Raw genomic sequence first — 16137 nt, 5'->3', positions numbered from 1 at the left:
GACGAAATTGAATTCGGCACAATGGACTGCACTGCGTTTAGCGGTCATGAAAGTCGGCTGCGATTTCAGCACCTAGGCAGTGAACAGCGCCGCGGTACGGCCAGCTATAAATGAGCTAAGATTGAAGAACCAGAGGTTGATTTGGCTTTCCCATTAATTTATGGAGGATTTAAAGAAATTGGGTGGTTACGTTTTTTTGTACACAAATGAAGCATTATAATTGTATGTTCTTCCTAACATACACACACACACAAAATGAAACAGGACTGTTATCTAGAAAATATTTTATTATAATTTTGGTTGTTAAATACCCAATGCATAGTCAAGATATGGAAGAGACTTAATCAAAGTAGAATAAAGGAAGTTTATGATATGGCTCATATTTCCCAAACTGTATTAGTATATCTCCTCAATATCATGCGTTGACTGTTCAAAATTGCATCAGTTCAAAAAAAATCTTCCATTGGTAGAAATTCCAAAAGATGTCCTCTATGGCTCACTCTCCAGTCTCAATTACCATGTCCTCCATCACTGTGGACTGTGTGAGCTGTCTCTATGAGATAAGTCTTTGTAGTGTGTAAACATATAGGCACTTTCTGTATGACTGGCCATTTAGCCTGTGTGCAGTGGGGCAAACTGTAGCATAGGGCCTTGGTGGGCTGTAACAGTGGCTCCACTTCTCTTGCCCTCCTTTCCTTCTCTCCTTCCTCCCTTTCCCCAGGAGGGACTATTTATTGCACATAACCTCAAATAAAAACATCAATGACAAAACCAAGACAACTGGCTAAAAACAGACTAAAAGGTGTTAAAAAAGGATCACCATGTTAGATAATGTCTTGCAGTCCCTCTGCTTTGCATTGGTCTGAGTGTCTATGTCAGTGCAGTCACCCCTTGGCCTCCTACTCCTCCTCCAGATCTAGACCTCCACGGTCTTGAAGTAGATGCGGGCGTAGATGATGTCTAGCTGGCTGTGCAGGGCATGGAAGGAGGGCCGCTTAGAGGCCTCTGGGTTCCAGCACTCCAACATAATGCGATAGATGTTGGGGGGACACCTACTTGGACAGGACAACCTATAGCCTGTCGACAGGAGCTCCAGCACCTCCTTATTGCTCTTTCCTGTGTATGTGTTTGTGTGAGATCGAGAGCAAAAGAGAGAGAGATTGAGAGAGAGAAAGAGGGAGAAGAATAAATATTATTCAGAGGGATAAATATTAWCAGTCAGAGGGAAATATTCAAAAGCATTTTTACAGATAGAGGTAATAGATTAACTGTAATGAGGGTTGACTTTTTCTCGTGATACGTGTTGTATAATGGTAAAAATAACGTTTGACACACACACCATCGTATGGCATCTTTCCTCGTGACATCATCTCATAGAGCAGCACACCGAAGGACCAGACGTCAGACTTGACAGAGAAACGCTGGTAGAGAGCAGCCTCAGGGGCCGTCCATCTCACTGGGATCTTAGTGCTTCTGCTGGCTGTGTACACACTGTCCTACACACACACACACACACACACACACACACACACACACACCACACACACACACACACACACACACACACACACACACACACACACACACACACACACACACACACACACACACACACACACACAACACACACACACACAGAGAGAGACGAGGGGACATATCCAACCATTTGTGTTTACTAAGAATTTCTTCATATTCCTATGGAAATGTTCCAATTCTTTTTTTGCTTTTTAAGCAAGAATCCTTGCTTTATCTGAGAGTGAACAATTTCGCCTTGACCAGGATAAGTAAGCCCAACATACAGCATATTTTTCTAAAGCTTTAGTTAACCTATAGGTTCTCCCTCTTCATTTCTCCATACATTTCACATTCATGTCACATCCATTCTATCCTTACCTTAATGATCCGTGCCAGTCCAAAGTCAGCCACCTTACAGACCAGGTCATCTCCCACCAGGATGTTCCTGGCCGCCAGGTCCCTATGCACGATGTGTCGGTCCTCCAGGTAGGCCATGCCCTCGCCCACCTGGCTGCCCATGTAGATGAGGTGGGCAGAGGACAGCACATGACCCTCCGTCGCTGAGAACAGCATAGTGAGCACACAGGTTAGGATCTGTCAAGCATAATAAGGTCAGCATAGTTACTCAATTGCCTTAACATATACGTTTATTAGTTAAAAACATTTAAATCTCAAACAGATCTTTGTCAGGTGAACTGAGATGGAGTTATTTAATATGCAAGCCATATCTGATTCCTGCTATTACATCATTTTTTCAGCCAAGCACCCAATGACCACTTGAGGTTTTTGAATACTTATGTTATTGGTCAAGCATAATCATCTGTGAACACACACACTGAATGCAATGTAAAGACTGGGGAACAGAGGGGAGGGTGTGACTGACTCACTGCCCAGGTAGGACTTGAGGTTGCCCTTGGTCATGAGCTCAGTGACGATGTACACGGGCTCTCCCCTGGAACACAGGGCCAGCAGCTGGATCAGCTTGGGGTGGTGGAGGTTCTTAAGTGCCTGCACCTCCTTCACAAACTCATCCTGCTTAGTGTCCTCTGCAGGAGAGAGAGAGAGAGAGAGAGAGAGAGGCTGAGGTCAGTGCTATCAAGGTGATAAGGAGCTTAGGACTAACCCTATGTAGTATTATAATCCCTTTATGAATAATGTGAGAGCCCTGACCTGAGTGGACTGACTCAAAGTTAGAGAGTATGTAATTGTGTGTTTTGTGCATGCATGTGTTCCTGCTTTTTATAATGTTTTGCCATTGCAGCACTTGCCCATCTGCATTATGTCTTTGAAAATAATTCCCTCATCAATAGTCACTCATCAAATATTTGCCAAAATTCTGCTTGTAATGTGCTGAATCATGTATTAATATGATAGCAGCGATAGCTAGCATGCTTACCTTGTTTGAGCATCTTGATGGCCACCTTCTTTTTCTGGTTGATCCACAGGGCCTCCCACACCTCTCCAAAGTGGCCCTCCCCCAGCTTCCTTTGCAGTTTAAACTCCTCCCGAGGATGCTCCCAGGGCTCCATGTCAAACAGCTCCCTCTGGGGACACCACAACAACACTGTTACAAGCAGCCTCACACAACTGGACACCACAATACTGTTACAGCAGCACAGAACACAGCTACCGGGTATGGCGAATACTTTCAAATACTTGAGCTGTGCTTCATTTTGTTTTCCCAGTACAATGGAACCAATGAAATAGTCCCAAAAGTGCAAACCACAAGCAAAATGATTACGCATTTGTGTGTCAAATAAAATTAAATAGTATTTGTCACATGCGGCAAATACAACAGGTGCAGACTTTCCCGTGAAATGCTTACTAACAAGCCCTTAACCAACAATGAGTTAAAAAGTAAGAACATTAGCAAATAAAAATAGTAACACAATAGATTACAATAATGAGGCTTTATAGAAGGACTACCTGTACCGAGTAAATGTGCAGGGGTACGAGGTAGTTGAGGTAATAGGCAATATGTACATGTAGGTAGAGGTAAAAGTGGCTAGGTAATCAGGATAGATAATAAACAGAGTAGTATCAGCGTATGTGAAGAGTGCATAAGTGTGTGTAAGTGGCGTCAATATTGTGACGACCCTCCCACTCTGTCTGCCGAATTATTTTTCTTTGCTCTTGTTTTCCTTAATAGGATGTCGGTGGGCGGAGCCGGGAGGGTCGTCAGCGAAATGGGACACCTGGGCTCGGGTGTGTCCCAGGATAAATGCACCCCTTCCCCATTAATTGGGAAGACTCTCTCCATGCAGACACTGATAGATTTTGGTTGTGGCATTTTTGTAGCTGTTTTTGTTTGTTTGTGTTGGCACCTTTCAACACCCCTCATTATCACATTTATCCACGCAACCACTCACTTACACGAGCCAGTTCGTGACAAGTGGGGGCTCATCTGGGAACATAAGGTTGGTTCCTAGACATTTTGGCGTATAGCACTTTGTTGCATTATGAAAGACTAATACTAGTGTCATTTGGCTTACTAGTATGTGTGTTGTTTGGGAGAAAATGTGGAGTTAATGTTAAACTCTGTAGGTGCTTAGTTTGCATCTTTTGTCTGAGTTGTAGAATTTGGTGCCCAGTACTGGTTGCCTTTGTTTGTTTGTTTGGTAAACTTGCCACTGTGGTGGATAGTTGGTTGTGTTCTGCGTTGGAGAAAGTACATTGGTTAGTTTCCAGGCCCCTGCTCAGGCTGGAGACTCTTGCTCTACTCGCTGTTGGGACATCGGTCTGAGGCGGTGAGTACAATTGACTGTGTACCTCAGTGGGAGATTTGGGTAGGGTAGTGACACTAGCTACCCGGAGCTATAGCCTTTTTTCCTCTGTTAGGCTTAGTGATGTGTTTCACTTTGGAATATGTTGGGCATGGTTATTTTTGTGTGGTGTCTGTGGACTGAGCAGTTGTCTCGGGGGCACATCTGTGGCTTGGTGGAATCTGCCAGCGTGCTGGGTGATTTATTTCCTTGCCAGCGGGCTACAGTGCATAATTACCCACCGCAAATCCGCATGAAGACTAGGGTTGAGTTACTGTGGGTTTTGGGGAAGCTCCATATCGCTCTTCTGTGGTGCCCATTGTGATTGTCATTTCTCTGGTTGTGGTCTGGTGTGCTCAGCAGAGGGGAAGAGTGAGATTTTTTTAATTTTCTTGCGACTATGGCATCTTACCTAGATGAGTTCATTTGCTTCCCATCAGAGGAACTGTTAGAATTATCTACTAAAGAACAGCTGTTGAAGGTTGCTACAAGGTTGAAATTAGTGATAACCGTCAAAATTCTATGAGGTTGATATTGAAGGCCAATCTGATGGAGAGTGGTGTTCTTGAAGTTACCACTAGGGCAGCCTCTGCCGAGGACTCGCCCTCTCTCTAACGTTAATGACCGCTCCATCGGTTAGTCCTAGTAGTCTTCTTTTTGAACAGCAGAAAGAACTGCTTCTGTTACAGCTAGAGCATGATCGGCTAAAGTATGAAAAGGAATTGGAATTTAAACAGGATTTGGAGTGTGCTAAAATCTAGCTGCGGCTAGAGCTGGTAAGGGAAGGAAGGCTCTCAGGGGAGAGTTTGCTCTGGGAAGGTGACCCAGATGTACCTAGGGGTCGTGCCCCAGATACATTTGATATTGTTGGGAACTTACGGTTGTTGCATACATTTTATGAAAAGGACCCTGAGATATTMTTTTCGTTGTTTGAGTGTGTTGCTGACGTTAGGAGTTGGCCTGATTCTGACTGCACTTTAATGTTGCAGTGTGTGCTGACTGGTAAAGCGCAGGAAGCATATTCAGCTCTTAGTGTAGCCGACAGTGTCAGTTATGATAAGGTTAAAACGGCTGTGTTACAGATTTACGAATTGGTTCCTGAGGCTTACCGCCAACGATTTAGAACTTTAAAAAGGGATGATGAACACATGTTGAGTTTGAGCGAGAATTATCTTCAGTTTAATCGCTGGTGTTCCGCCTCTGCAGTTATGACTTTCCAAGGGCTGTGTGATATGATTATGTTAGAGCAATTTAAGGACACAATCCCTGATCGTATAGCCATGTACATTAATGAACGAAAAGTAAAGTCTGTCGCTGATGCTGCGGTTTTGGCGGATGAGTATATTTTGACTCACAAGTGTCTTGGCAGAGCCCCGTATTCGGAGTGAGTGGGGCGTTCGGAGAGATTTGGGCCTCGCTCACCGAGATACTTTGGTTCACGGGCAGAGTTTCATTCAACTAGGGTTGAGCCTGACTCCCGTGGTAAAGCTGACTTGTGTCAAGAGTGTCACTACTGTCAAGGTTCAGGTCATTGGWAAACGAATGTCAAGTTCTCAGGGCTAGGGGTACATTCAGTACGTGTGCTTATGTTAAATCTAAGGCGTTAGCTGTGCCTGTTCCACATCAGTTCACTCCTGACACATTGTCTCAGGCCCAGGGGCATGTGAAAGTCCATATTGACCCAGACTATTTACCTTTCATTATGGAGGGTTTTGTGTCTTAGGTAAGGACCTAGTGCCAGTGAAGATCCTGAGCGACACAGGTGCCTCTGAATCATTTGTTGGAGTCTGTTACCCTTCTCTGCTGAGAATGATTTGGGGAATAGTGATCTAATTAGGGGAATAGGTTTGAACACTGTCAGTTCTGAGCCGTGGCGACCTGGTCACTGCGCCGGCTAACGAGAATACCACAAAGAAGTCTGTCACTGCTTTCCCTGTTATCCCGTTATCTGTATCCCGCTCCGATCTAATCAACGTGCAACGGACTGACCCCACATTAGAAGAGTTGCGTGACCAAATTGTGCCTGTTGAACAGTTGGGAGATGTCTCACATGTCTATTTTCTCCAAGAGGATGTCCTGATGAGAAAGTGGGTGTCTCATGGTTGTTGTTTTCTGGGGGAGGCGATTAGTCAGGTTGTTGTACCAGTTAAGCTTCGTGAGCTGGTGTTGCCAACTTCCCACAAAGACGTTGCTGGACAGACATATGGGTGCGAGGAAAACCTACGATCGCATATTAAGACATTTCTTTTGGCCTAGACTAAAGAGGGATGTTTCTGAGTTCATCAACTTGTCACACCTGTCAATTAACTGGTCAACCTAATCAAGCTATAAAGCCGGTACCACTGTTTCCTATTCCTGTACTCAGCCAACCTTTTGAGTATCTGATTATTGACTGTGTTGGTCCTCTGCCTCGTTCTAAAAAGGGTAGTAGTTACCTGTTCATTGTGATGTGTCAGACCACTAGGTTTCCTTCTGCCTATCCTCATGTCTATCACGACTAAGTCTGTGCTAAAAGCTTTGACTCAGTTTCTCACTGTTTGGAATCCCTAAGGTCATTCAGAGTGATCAAGGATCTAATTTCACTAATCTGTTTGGTCAGGTTCTCCAACAGCTCCATATTAAACACAATTTGTCTAGCGCCTATCCCGCGCAAAGTCAAGGAGCACTGGAACGTTTCCATCAAACACTTAAGTCTTTGAGAGATTATTGTACTGAGATGGATTGGGAGGAGGGGTTGCATTGGTTACTGTTTGCCACTAGTGAGGTTTCACAGGAGAGTACGGGTTTCAGTCCAAATGACCTTGTGTTTGGACATAGAGTGCGTGGACTTCTATCTCTTCTCCAGGATGACTGGAAGTCCCCTCAGTCCCTTTTATCTTATGTGTGTGATTTCCGGCGACCCCTGTACGCCGCTGGGGAAATGGCTAAAGAGAAGCTATCATCTTCACAGGAGAGAATGAAGGGCATATTTGATCGGTGAACTGAGCCTCGTCACTTTAGTCCAGGTGACCAGGTTCTTACTCTGCTGCCAATTGTTGGTTCTCCTTTTCAAGCCAAGTTTCAAGGTCCATATACCGTTGTGAGCCAGTGCACTGAGCAAAACTATCTAGTTGCCACTCCAGAATGAAGAAAAGCGCACCAACTGTGCAATGTAAATTTGTTAACCCTATTATGCACGTTCCTCTGAGGCTGAACAGTGGGAGTCTACAGAGGACGGTAAATCTGTTCTTTTGGCTGATACCGTTATTTCGCTGGGTTCTTGTCATGCTAGGTCTGTGCATGAGGAGGAAGATGTTCCTGGTCCCGACGATTGCATACTGCAGGGTAGATTGAAAAATTCAGAGACACTGGATATTTTAGACAGCCTTCTCGCTCATCTACCTGTTGATGGGCGGAAAGAGATGGTTGGTGTGATTCGGAGAGTTCCAGGTTTGTTTTCTGATACACCTACACGTACAAACATAATGGAACATGATATTGACATTGGAGATGCTGACCCCATTCGTCAGCGGTTCTATAGAGTTTCTTCAGAGAAACTGCGTTGTCTGGATGCTGAGGTCAGGTACATGCTGGAGAGTAAGATGGCAGAGCCTTCTTTCTCCAGTCGGGATTCTGCCTGTATCTTGGTCAGTAAACCGGATGGGACAAACAGATTTTGTACGGACTACCGTAAGGTAAAGTGTCACTAAGCCAGATTCATTGCCTCTTCCTCGAATGGAGGACTGCGCTGATTAAGTCGGCGCAGCTAAGTTTGCGCAAATTTGACCTGTTATAGGGCTATTGGCAGGTGCCACTGACGTATAGGGCACGTGAAATCTCTGCCTTTTACACCCTCTGGTCTGTACTCGTATTCGGTTATGAGTTTTGGAATGCGTAATGCACCTGCCACTTTTCAGCGACTTATGAACAGGATTGTATCCGGTCTGGCCGGGTGCGCTGTTTATCTTGACGATGTAGTGATATATATGCAGATACTTGGGAGGAACATCTGTCCCGTATTCAAGCCTTGTTCGACCGCCTAGCTGCGGGTTGCCTCACGATAAATCTGGCTAAATGTGAGTTCTCAGGCGACCATTACATACCATGGAAAGGTGGTTGGGCAGGTTGAAGTGCATCCTGTTTGGGCTAAGGTGGTAGCTATTGATGCTTTCCCACCAACTACTAAAAAGGAACTGATGTGTTTCTTGGGAATGATTTAGTTATTATTGTAGTTTTTCTAGGAACTTCTCTACTGTGGTCGCTCCCATGACAGATTTGCTGAAAGCTAAGGCTATTTACGTATGGTCTTCTCGTTGTCAACAGGCTTTTGAAGGGTGACGACCCTCCCACTGTCTGCCGAATTCTTTTGCTCTAGTTTTCCTTACTGGGATGCCGGTGGGTGGAGCCGGGAGGGTCGTCAGCGAAATGGGACACCTGGGCTCGGGTGTGTCCCAGGATAAATGCACCCCTATCCCATTAATTGGGAAGACTCTCTCCATGCAGACACTGATAGATTTTGTTATGGGCTTCGAGCCGGTTCGTGACAATATGCATGAGTGTGTGCAAAAAAGTCAAAATTGGCCGTATTCTAATTTAATTTTTTATATTTGGTCTTAATTTATGGTTAGGGTTAGGCAGAAGGTTAGGATTGTGGTTTAGGTTAAATCAGATTTTTAAATAGACAAATTGTAGAAATAGGTGGGGGGTTTATGACTTTGTGGCTGTGGTAACTAGTGACGACTGCAAAAAAGGGTCAATGCAAATAGGCCCAGGTGGCCATTTGATTAACTGTTCATCATTCTTATGGCTGGGAGGTAGAAGCTGTTCGGGAGCCTTTTGGTCCCAGACTTGGCGTTCTGGTACTGCTGCTGTGCGGTAGCAGAGTGAACAGTCTATGGCATGGGTGGCCGGGGTCTTTGGCCTTCCTCTGACAGTGATTTACTAGGCGGTCCGCATCACCCTCTGTAGAGCCTTGTGGTCGGATACCAAGCGTTAATGCAGCCAGTCAAGAGGCTCTCAGTACTGCAGCTGTAGAACGTTTTGAGGATCTGAGGGCCCATGCCAAATCTTTTCAGCCTCCTGATGGGCAAGAGTCGTTGTCGTGCCTTCATGACTGTATTGGTGTGTGTGGACCATGTTCATTTCTTAGTGATGAGGACACAGGAACTTGAATCTCTCGACCCGCTCCACTACAGCCCCGTCGTGTGAGTGTGGTGATCAGATGGCTTTAGTACATTGAAAGATAGGTACGTTTATTTAAAAACACAGGCTCTTAAAAATACAAATGTATTATTTGATACTTAGACTCATAATCAAGTGCTACAACATATATGTGTCAATCAAGAAATGATCAATAAATAATCTACAAAGGATGATTTATACTTAAATGATTACCAAGTTTACATTGTGATTGTCTTGGCAAATCAAAATAAACAAATGGTTAAATGAAATAAACTACAAATGAAATGTAACATCTGCTCCTTTCAATCTCATGAAGAGAATTTGAAATCTTGGCTTTCCTTTCAAGAGGCTCAGTCTAAATGTTTGTTTCATACAACAAAACGAGGAAGCTACAGAAGTGTCAACTGAAATAAAAAGGGCCTGAAGTGAGGGGGGAGTGTGTGTGTGTCTGCGGGGCTTTCCACAGCCTCTGATTCAGTCACATCTCTGCTGGGAAGGAAGAGAGAAGAGATCTGATCACGGAGAGGTCTCCAGTAAAAACAGCCTGATCACTGCTACTACACTACTGCTTCTTGATTCCGTAATGTAATGTAAACACATAATTCTAACATATGATTGGATTTTGGGGAATTTGTCTGCCAAAAACTCTGGATTTGTGTGTGTGAGATCCGGGTGGTACACACACCTGCTGTGCACATGGCTCATCCAGAGGCACTCCTAGACTCCTGGAGTTGTTCTGGTAGTAGCGGATCAGCTCCCCCAGAGTGGCGAAGGAAATCTTGTCTGACACAAAGTACGCCCCGATCAATGAACGCTGGATCCGGAAATGGAACACTTTCCCATCGTTTCTGGCTGCGGAGGAGAGGGCAAACATGATTTGACTGTTTTAAATTACACATTTCAAAAGCAGGGTGGTTTACACACGGTTTTCCTTTTTAAATGTCTTATGTCACACCCACACTTGGCCAAAGTAATATTAGCAACAGGCCATATGAGCACTGACTTGGACATTGCTTACAGTATAGTGGGTGATCAGAGGATGGTGGTTCTCAACTACGGAAGTCCTTTATTGCCACCCATTGGTGAATGAATGACTGCACTTTTTCCACTGGTATTTGTTTGCATAGTATTTAATAGTGAAATTGTGTGGTAACAACATAATTAAATATTAGAACTCTATTTAATAGGATCTCTGTGGGTAACAATGGGTTCTTTCTGGTATTTACTTAAATTAATTCAGAGCTACCCAGTAGGCTACCAAATGGTGCATACGGTGCTTGTGTTAATGAATTACCAAGTAATTAACATGTGACCATGCAATATGGGCTTACCTGAGATGGTGTATTCATCACTGTGGCTCTCGCTAATGCGCACCAGGAACGAGCCATCCTTATTCTGAGAGGCTTGGAGCAGTTTCTCAGCCTTCAGCCGGTTGATGTTCCCATAATACCACCTCAACAGACAGACAGATGGATAGATGAACAGGCAGACAGGGAAAGAGGAAGACAGATGGACAAAAAGAGACACTTGCAGACAAGAGCACACACACTGACACAGACACACACACAAATTTCTCCTAAAAAACAACCGCAGTGAACCCCCCCAATATCAATGTAATCTAATAACTGATCTATTTCTCAAACTCAAGCTGCTTTGAGTGGAAAAGTAGGTGTGGTTAATAGGCTAGACTCCAGAGAGTAAGGAAGGCTATTTACAGTAATTAACAAGAATAGGTGTGGCTGTGCTGTGCTGTGCTGCAAACACTAGGTACCTTTCCATGACGATTAGGTTTCACCTGAAACTCTGTCAGGTGCGGGTGTGAGCTGAGTTGAGAGATTATCATTTGTCAAAAGTTGTGTATCCACTGCTGTACTTCGCATAGAGTAGTTACTAAAGCTACAACTTGACTGCAGTTGCACCAATCTGACCACAAAGACAGGAACTTTATTTGTAAATGGTAACGGTAGCCACATACAGAAATGTAATACAGTGGCATTGTTATATACTACAATGCTGTCAACTGTGCAGTAGTAAACATGAAGGGAGGGAGGGGTGCTGTGTCACTTCTCTGTCAACAAACATTGACATTATTTAATCTGAATTAGTTCTATTTGAAATAATGACCATGCCAAATCTTTTTTTTGAGCCTCAAATAAAACATGTTAAATATAGCCTACCCAGTAAGCAAAAAGACGTTGGGGGAAAAAACGTATAAAAGATGGATCTTACGGACGTAAACAATATGCATTTTCCGGTTGTTGAAAATACGTATTTTTCGTACATTGAAATCTGGTTTAAAATTATAGTAGAAAATATTTATTTTCCAGAAGTTGCAATCAGGTTATCTTTGTTTCTTAATAAACGTTGGAAATAGATAATTTACAGACTTTGAAAATACATMTTTTTTAGGTCATTGATTCTATGGCCAAATTTCAACAGCACATATTGTACATTCTCATTGAAGTAAGCATTATATCACAATAATAATTTTTCAATACATTTAATATAGGAAAGATGAGCCAACTGAAGATTGCAAAATATAATATTTATAATCGCTCTCATCTGTCACACTGCACTTACAGTGCATTCGGAGTATTCAGACCCCTTGACTTTTCCCACATTTTGTTATGTTACAGCCTCATTCTAAAATGTGTTAAATTGTTATTTTTGCACTTTTATTAAAAATAAAAAAACGTAAATATAACATTTACATTTCAGACCCTTTACTCAGTACTTTTTTGAAGCACCTCTGACAGCAATTACAGCCAGGAGTCTCCTTAGGTATGATGCCACTGTACAAGCTTGGCACACCTGTATTTGGGGAGTTTCTCCCATTCTTCTCTGCAGATGCTCTCAACCTGTCAGATTGGATGGGGAGCGTCGCTACACAGCTATTTTCGGGTCTCTCCAGAGATGTTCAATCGGCTTCAAGTACGGGCTCTGGCTGGGCCAATCAAGGACATTCAGAGACTTGTCCCGAAGCCACTCCTGCGTTGTCTTGCCTGTGTGGTTAGGGTCGTTGTCCGGTTGGAAGGTGAACCTTCACCCCAGTCTGAGGTCCTGAGCGCTCTGGAGCAGGTATTCATCAAGGATCTCCCTGCACTTTACTCCGTTTATTTTCCCATCGATCCTGACTAGTCTCCCTGTCCCTGCCGCTAAAAAACATCTGCTTGATGCTGAAACCAATATGCTTCACCGCAGGGATGGTGCCAGGTTTCCTCTAGACGTGACTCTTGGCATTCAGGCCAGAGTTCAATCTTGGTTTCATCAGACCAGAGAACCTTGTTTCTCATGGTCTGAGAGTCCTTTAGGTGCCTTTTGGCAAACTCCAAGTGGGCCGTCATTTGCCTTTTACTGAGGAGTGGCTTCCGCCTGGCCACTCTACCATAAAGACCTGATTGGTGGAGTGCTGCAGAGATGGTTGTCTTTCTGGAAGGTTCTCCCATCTCCACAGAGGAACCCTTCTCCCCCAATTGCTCAGTTTGGCCGGGCGGCCAGCTCTAGGAAGAGTATTGGTGGTTCCAAACTTCTTCCATTTAAGAATGATGAAGGCTACTGTGTTCTTTGGGACCTTCAATGCTGCAGACATTTTTTGGTACCCTTCCCCAGATCTGTGCTTCGACACAATCCTGTCTCGGAGCTCTATGGCCAATTCCTTCGACCTCATGGCTTGGTTTTTGCTCTGACATGCACTGTCAACTGTGAGACCTTATATAGACAGGTGTGTGCCTTTCCAATGTCCAATCAATTGAATTTACCACAGGTGTACTCTAATCAAGTTGTAGAAACATCTCAAGRATGATCAATGGAAACAATATTCACCTGAACTCAATTTTGAGTCTCATAGCAAAGGGTCTGAATAGTTATGTAAATAAGGTATTTCTGTTTTTATTTTTTATAAATTTGTCGGTCGGACTGCCAGATGGTGAAGCGTAATTCATCACTCCAGAGAACGTGTTTCCACTGCACCAGAGTTCAATGGCGGCGAGCTTTACACCACTCCAGCCAAAGCTTGGCATTGTGCATGGGGATCTTAGGCTTGTGTGCGGCTGCTCGGCCATGGAAACTCATTTGATGAAGCTCCTGATGAACAGTTATTGTGCTAACGTTGCTTCCAGAGGCAGTTTGGGACTCGGTAGTGAGTTCCAAACTGCCCCTGGAAGCAACTGAGGACAGACGATTTTTACACGCTACGTGCTTCAGCACCACTTGTGTGGCCTACCACTTCTTGGCTGAGCAGTTGTTGCTCCTAGAAGTTTCCACTTCACAATAACAGCACTTACAGTTGACCGGGGCAGCTCTAGCAGGGCAGGCATTTGACAGGTGGCATCCTATGACGGTGCCACGTTGAAAGTCACTGAGCTCTTCAGTAAGGCCATTCTACTGCCAATGTTTGTCTATGGAGATTGCATGGCGGTGTACTCAATTTTATACACCTGTCAGCAACATGTGGCTGAAATAGCCGAATCCACTAATTTGAAGGGGTGTCCATATACGTTTGTATAGTGTTATGTTTTATCCAAATCAAGGCCGGTCCAGATGGAAGATGTTGCAGGGTGGGGGGTGCTGTGATTTTTTAGCCCGAGCTACGCTAGAAAAGGCTATATTGGTCCGCTAATACAGGACTAGTAAAGTCCCAGCATACTACTTTTGTGAAGAAAAAAAGTATAATTAYACATTTTCAACAGTACCYCCTACTTCCCGCGGCTATGGGTCCAGAAATCAATTAAGGCCGGTCCAGATCAGACCAAAAAAAATATAATAATAAATACGTCCAAAAAGATGTCGCTGTAGGTTCTGGAATACCTTATTGGTAAACCTGGTAGATTAAACATGATCCTATACAATATGGTGGACAAAAGCCAATCAAACCCGAAACGAGTGAAAGAAACATGGTGAAATCTCAACTGCATATTATGAATGAAACAATGTTGAGGTTGACCGCGCGCATAGACGCGCCACTCACTTGTGATTAGCGAACTCGTCCTGTAGAATGGCCACATATGTAGCCGGGACCAGTCCGGACTCCATCGAACCGGTAAGTTTTTTGGCAAACACATAATCCCCCCTCTTTTCTATTACTGACAGCTTGTCCCCTTCCTTGATAGTCAGCTCCTCCTCGCTCCTGGCTTCGAAATCAAACAGAGCCGCATAGAGCTGAGTCGGTTTCTTCTTGGGGGACGGGGAACGGATATCACCTGAAATAGTGGGGATTTCGGCTGGTCGGGTCATATTTGGGTAATGGAATTCGGGCCATATCCAGTTCCATAGTCGGCTACAGCATGGCATGCAACCACGACAACAAACCTCCATCCCAAGCCAGTCGCAACGCCGAGGTATCCAGGTTTTTTTAGGGAACCGCGACAATACGACGCGAAAATAAATGTGTTAATAGGAGAGCCAGAGGCCTATACAGTTTCGAGACGTCTTCGAGCTGCCCTTTCTCTCCTTCACAGCAAACATAGTGCGGCATCAGCGATAATTAGGTTGATAATCAGGAGAAACCTGTTTTGTGTTGAGATGGATCAGGGACACAATACTGTTGGCCGTGGGAATGCGGAAACGAGATATCCATGTCCAATTGTGCCCACATTGATCCTCAGTCATTTGCCAAGTGCGCCTAAAAGAGGAAATAGCCTACCTATACTTGTCCTCCAATGAATGATAACCAAATACCGCATCTCTCTGGAATACGGTCAAAATTTCTGCACTGCAAGTGGCATTTGCTGTGCCAGGTCCACGAAATGGGTATAGTCAGGGTTTTTGTTTGGAACACTAGACATTTCCCGCTATCCCCGCGTCTGTGAACCTGTCCGCCTGCTGCTCGTGCTTGGCGGTTAAATCAACAACACCCCAGAGTATATCTGTCCATCTACAACTACACCATTGTCTCTGGTGCAAGTGATATAGTCCGTGCGTATAGGCAACACACAGTTTTTAATTCCCTATCTATTATACGTAATTCTCCTTATCAATATACTAATAAATGTTGTTTTTTAAAATCGTAGTTTTACTGTTAAAAAAGAAAGATGCTGGTAACACAATTATAACCCATTGGTTATCACAGTGTATGATGTAGAAGTACAGTGAGGGAAAAAAGTATTTGATCCCCTGCTGATTTTGTACGTTTGCCCACTGACAAAGAAATGATCAGTCTATAATTTTAATGGTAGGTTTATTTGAACAGTGAGAGACAGAATATCAACAAAAAAATCCAGAAAAACGCATGTCAAAAATGTTATGAATTGATTTGCATTTTAATGAGGGAAATAAGTATTTGACCCCTCTGCAAAACATGACTTAGTACTTGGTGGCAAAACCCTTGTTGGCAATCACAGAGGTCAGACGTTTCTTGTAGTTGGCCACCAGGTTTGCACACATCTCAGGCAGGGATTTTGTCCCACTCCTCTTTGCAGATCTTCTTCAAGTCATTAAGGTTTCGAGGCTGAGCTTTGGCAACTCGACCTTCAGCTCCTCCACAGATTTTCTATGGGATTAAGGTCTGGAGACTGGCTAGGCCACTCCAGGACCTTAATGTGCTTCTTCTTGAGCCACTCCTTTGTTGCCTTGGCCGTGTGTTTTGGGTCATTGTCATGCTGGAATACCCATCCACGACCCATTTTCAATACCCTGGCTGAGGGAAGGAGGTTTTCACCCAAAGATTTGACGGTACATGGCCCGTCCATCGTCCCTTTGATGC

The 16137-nt window shown here is 44.1% G+C and overlaps 1 protein-coding gene across 1 annotated transcript; it reads right to left on the bottom strand.

Annotated features, from left to right (window-relative positions):
- Positions 1-267: 267 nt before the first annotated feature.
- Positions 268-15260, bottom strand: LOC111976783 (tyrosine-protein kinase Srms). Its single transcript, XM_024005902.2, has 8 exons — positions 14404-15260; positions 10769-10890; positions 10123-10289; positions 2912-3059; positions 2403-2561; positions 1894-2075; positions 1340-1496; positions 268-1116 (listed from the first exon to the last, which is right to left on the bottom strand). The coding sequence occupies exons 1-8, from the start codon at positions 14748-14750 to the stop codon at positions 917-919; spliced, it is 1482 nt and encodes a 493-aa protein (XP_023861670.1). The 5' UTR covers positions 14751-15260; the 3' UTR covers positions 268-916.
- Positions 15261-16137: the final 877 nt, after the last annotated feature.

Source organism: Salvelinus sp. IW2-2015, linkage group LG17, assembly GCF_002910315.2.
Source record: "Salvelinus sp. IW2-2015 linkage group LG17, ASM291031v2, whole genome shotgun sequence".
NCBI classification, from domain to species: domain Eukaryota; kingdom Metazoa; phylum Chordata; class Actinopteri; order Salmoniformes; family Salmonidae; genus Salvelinus; species Salvelinus sp. IW2-2015.
The sequence above is the reverse complement of the archived record's forward strand: the minus strand, read 5'-3'. Positions and strand labels throughout refer to the sequence as shown.

Coding starts and splice junctions, on each gene's coding strand:
- LOC111976783 (XM_024005902.2), bottom strand. CDS start 14,750: ATGGAGGTTTGTTGTCGTGGTTGCATGCCATGCTGTAGCCGACTATGG. Junction 1,497..1,893: donor GACTGGCACGGATCATTAAG/GTAAGGATAGAA, acceptor GTGTGTGTGTAG/GACAGTGTGTACACAGCCAG. Junction 1,117..1,339: donor AGGAAAGATGCCATACGATG/GTGTGTGTGTCA, acceptor ACACATACACAG/GAAAGAGCAATAAGGAGGTG.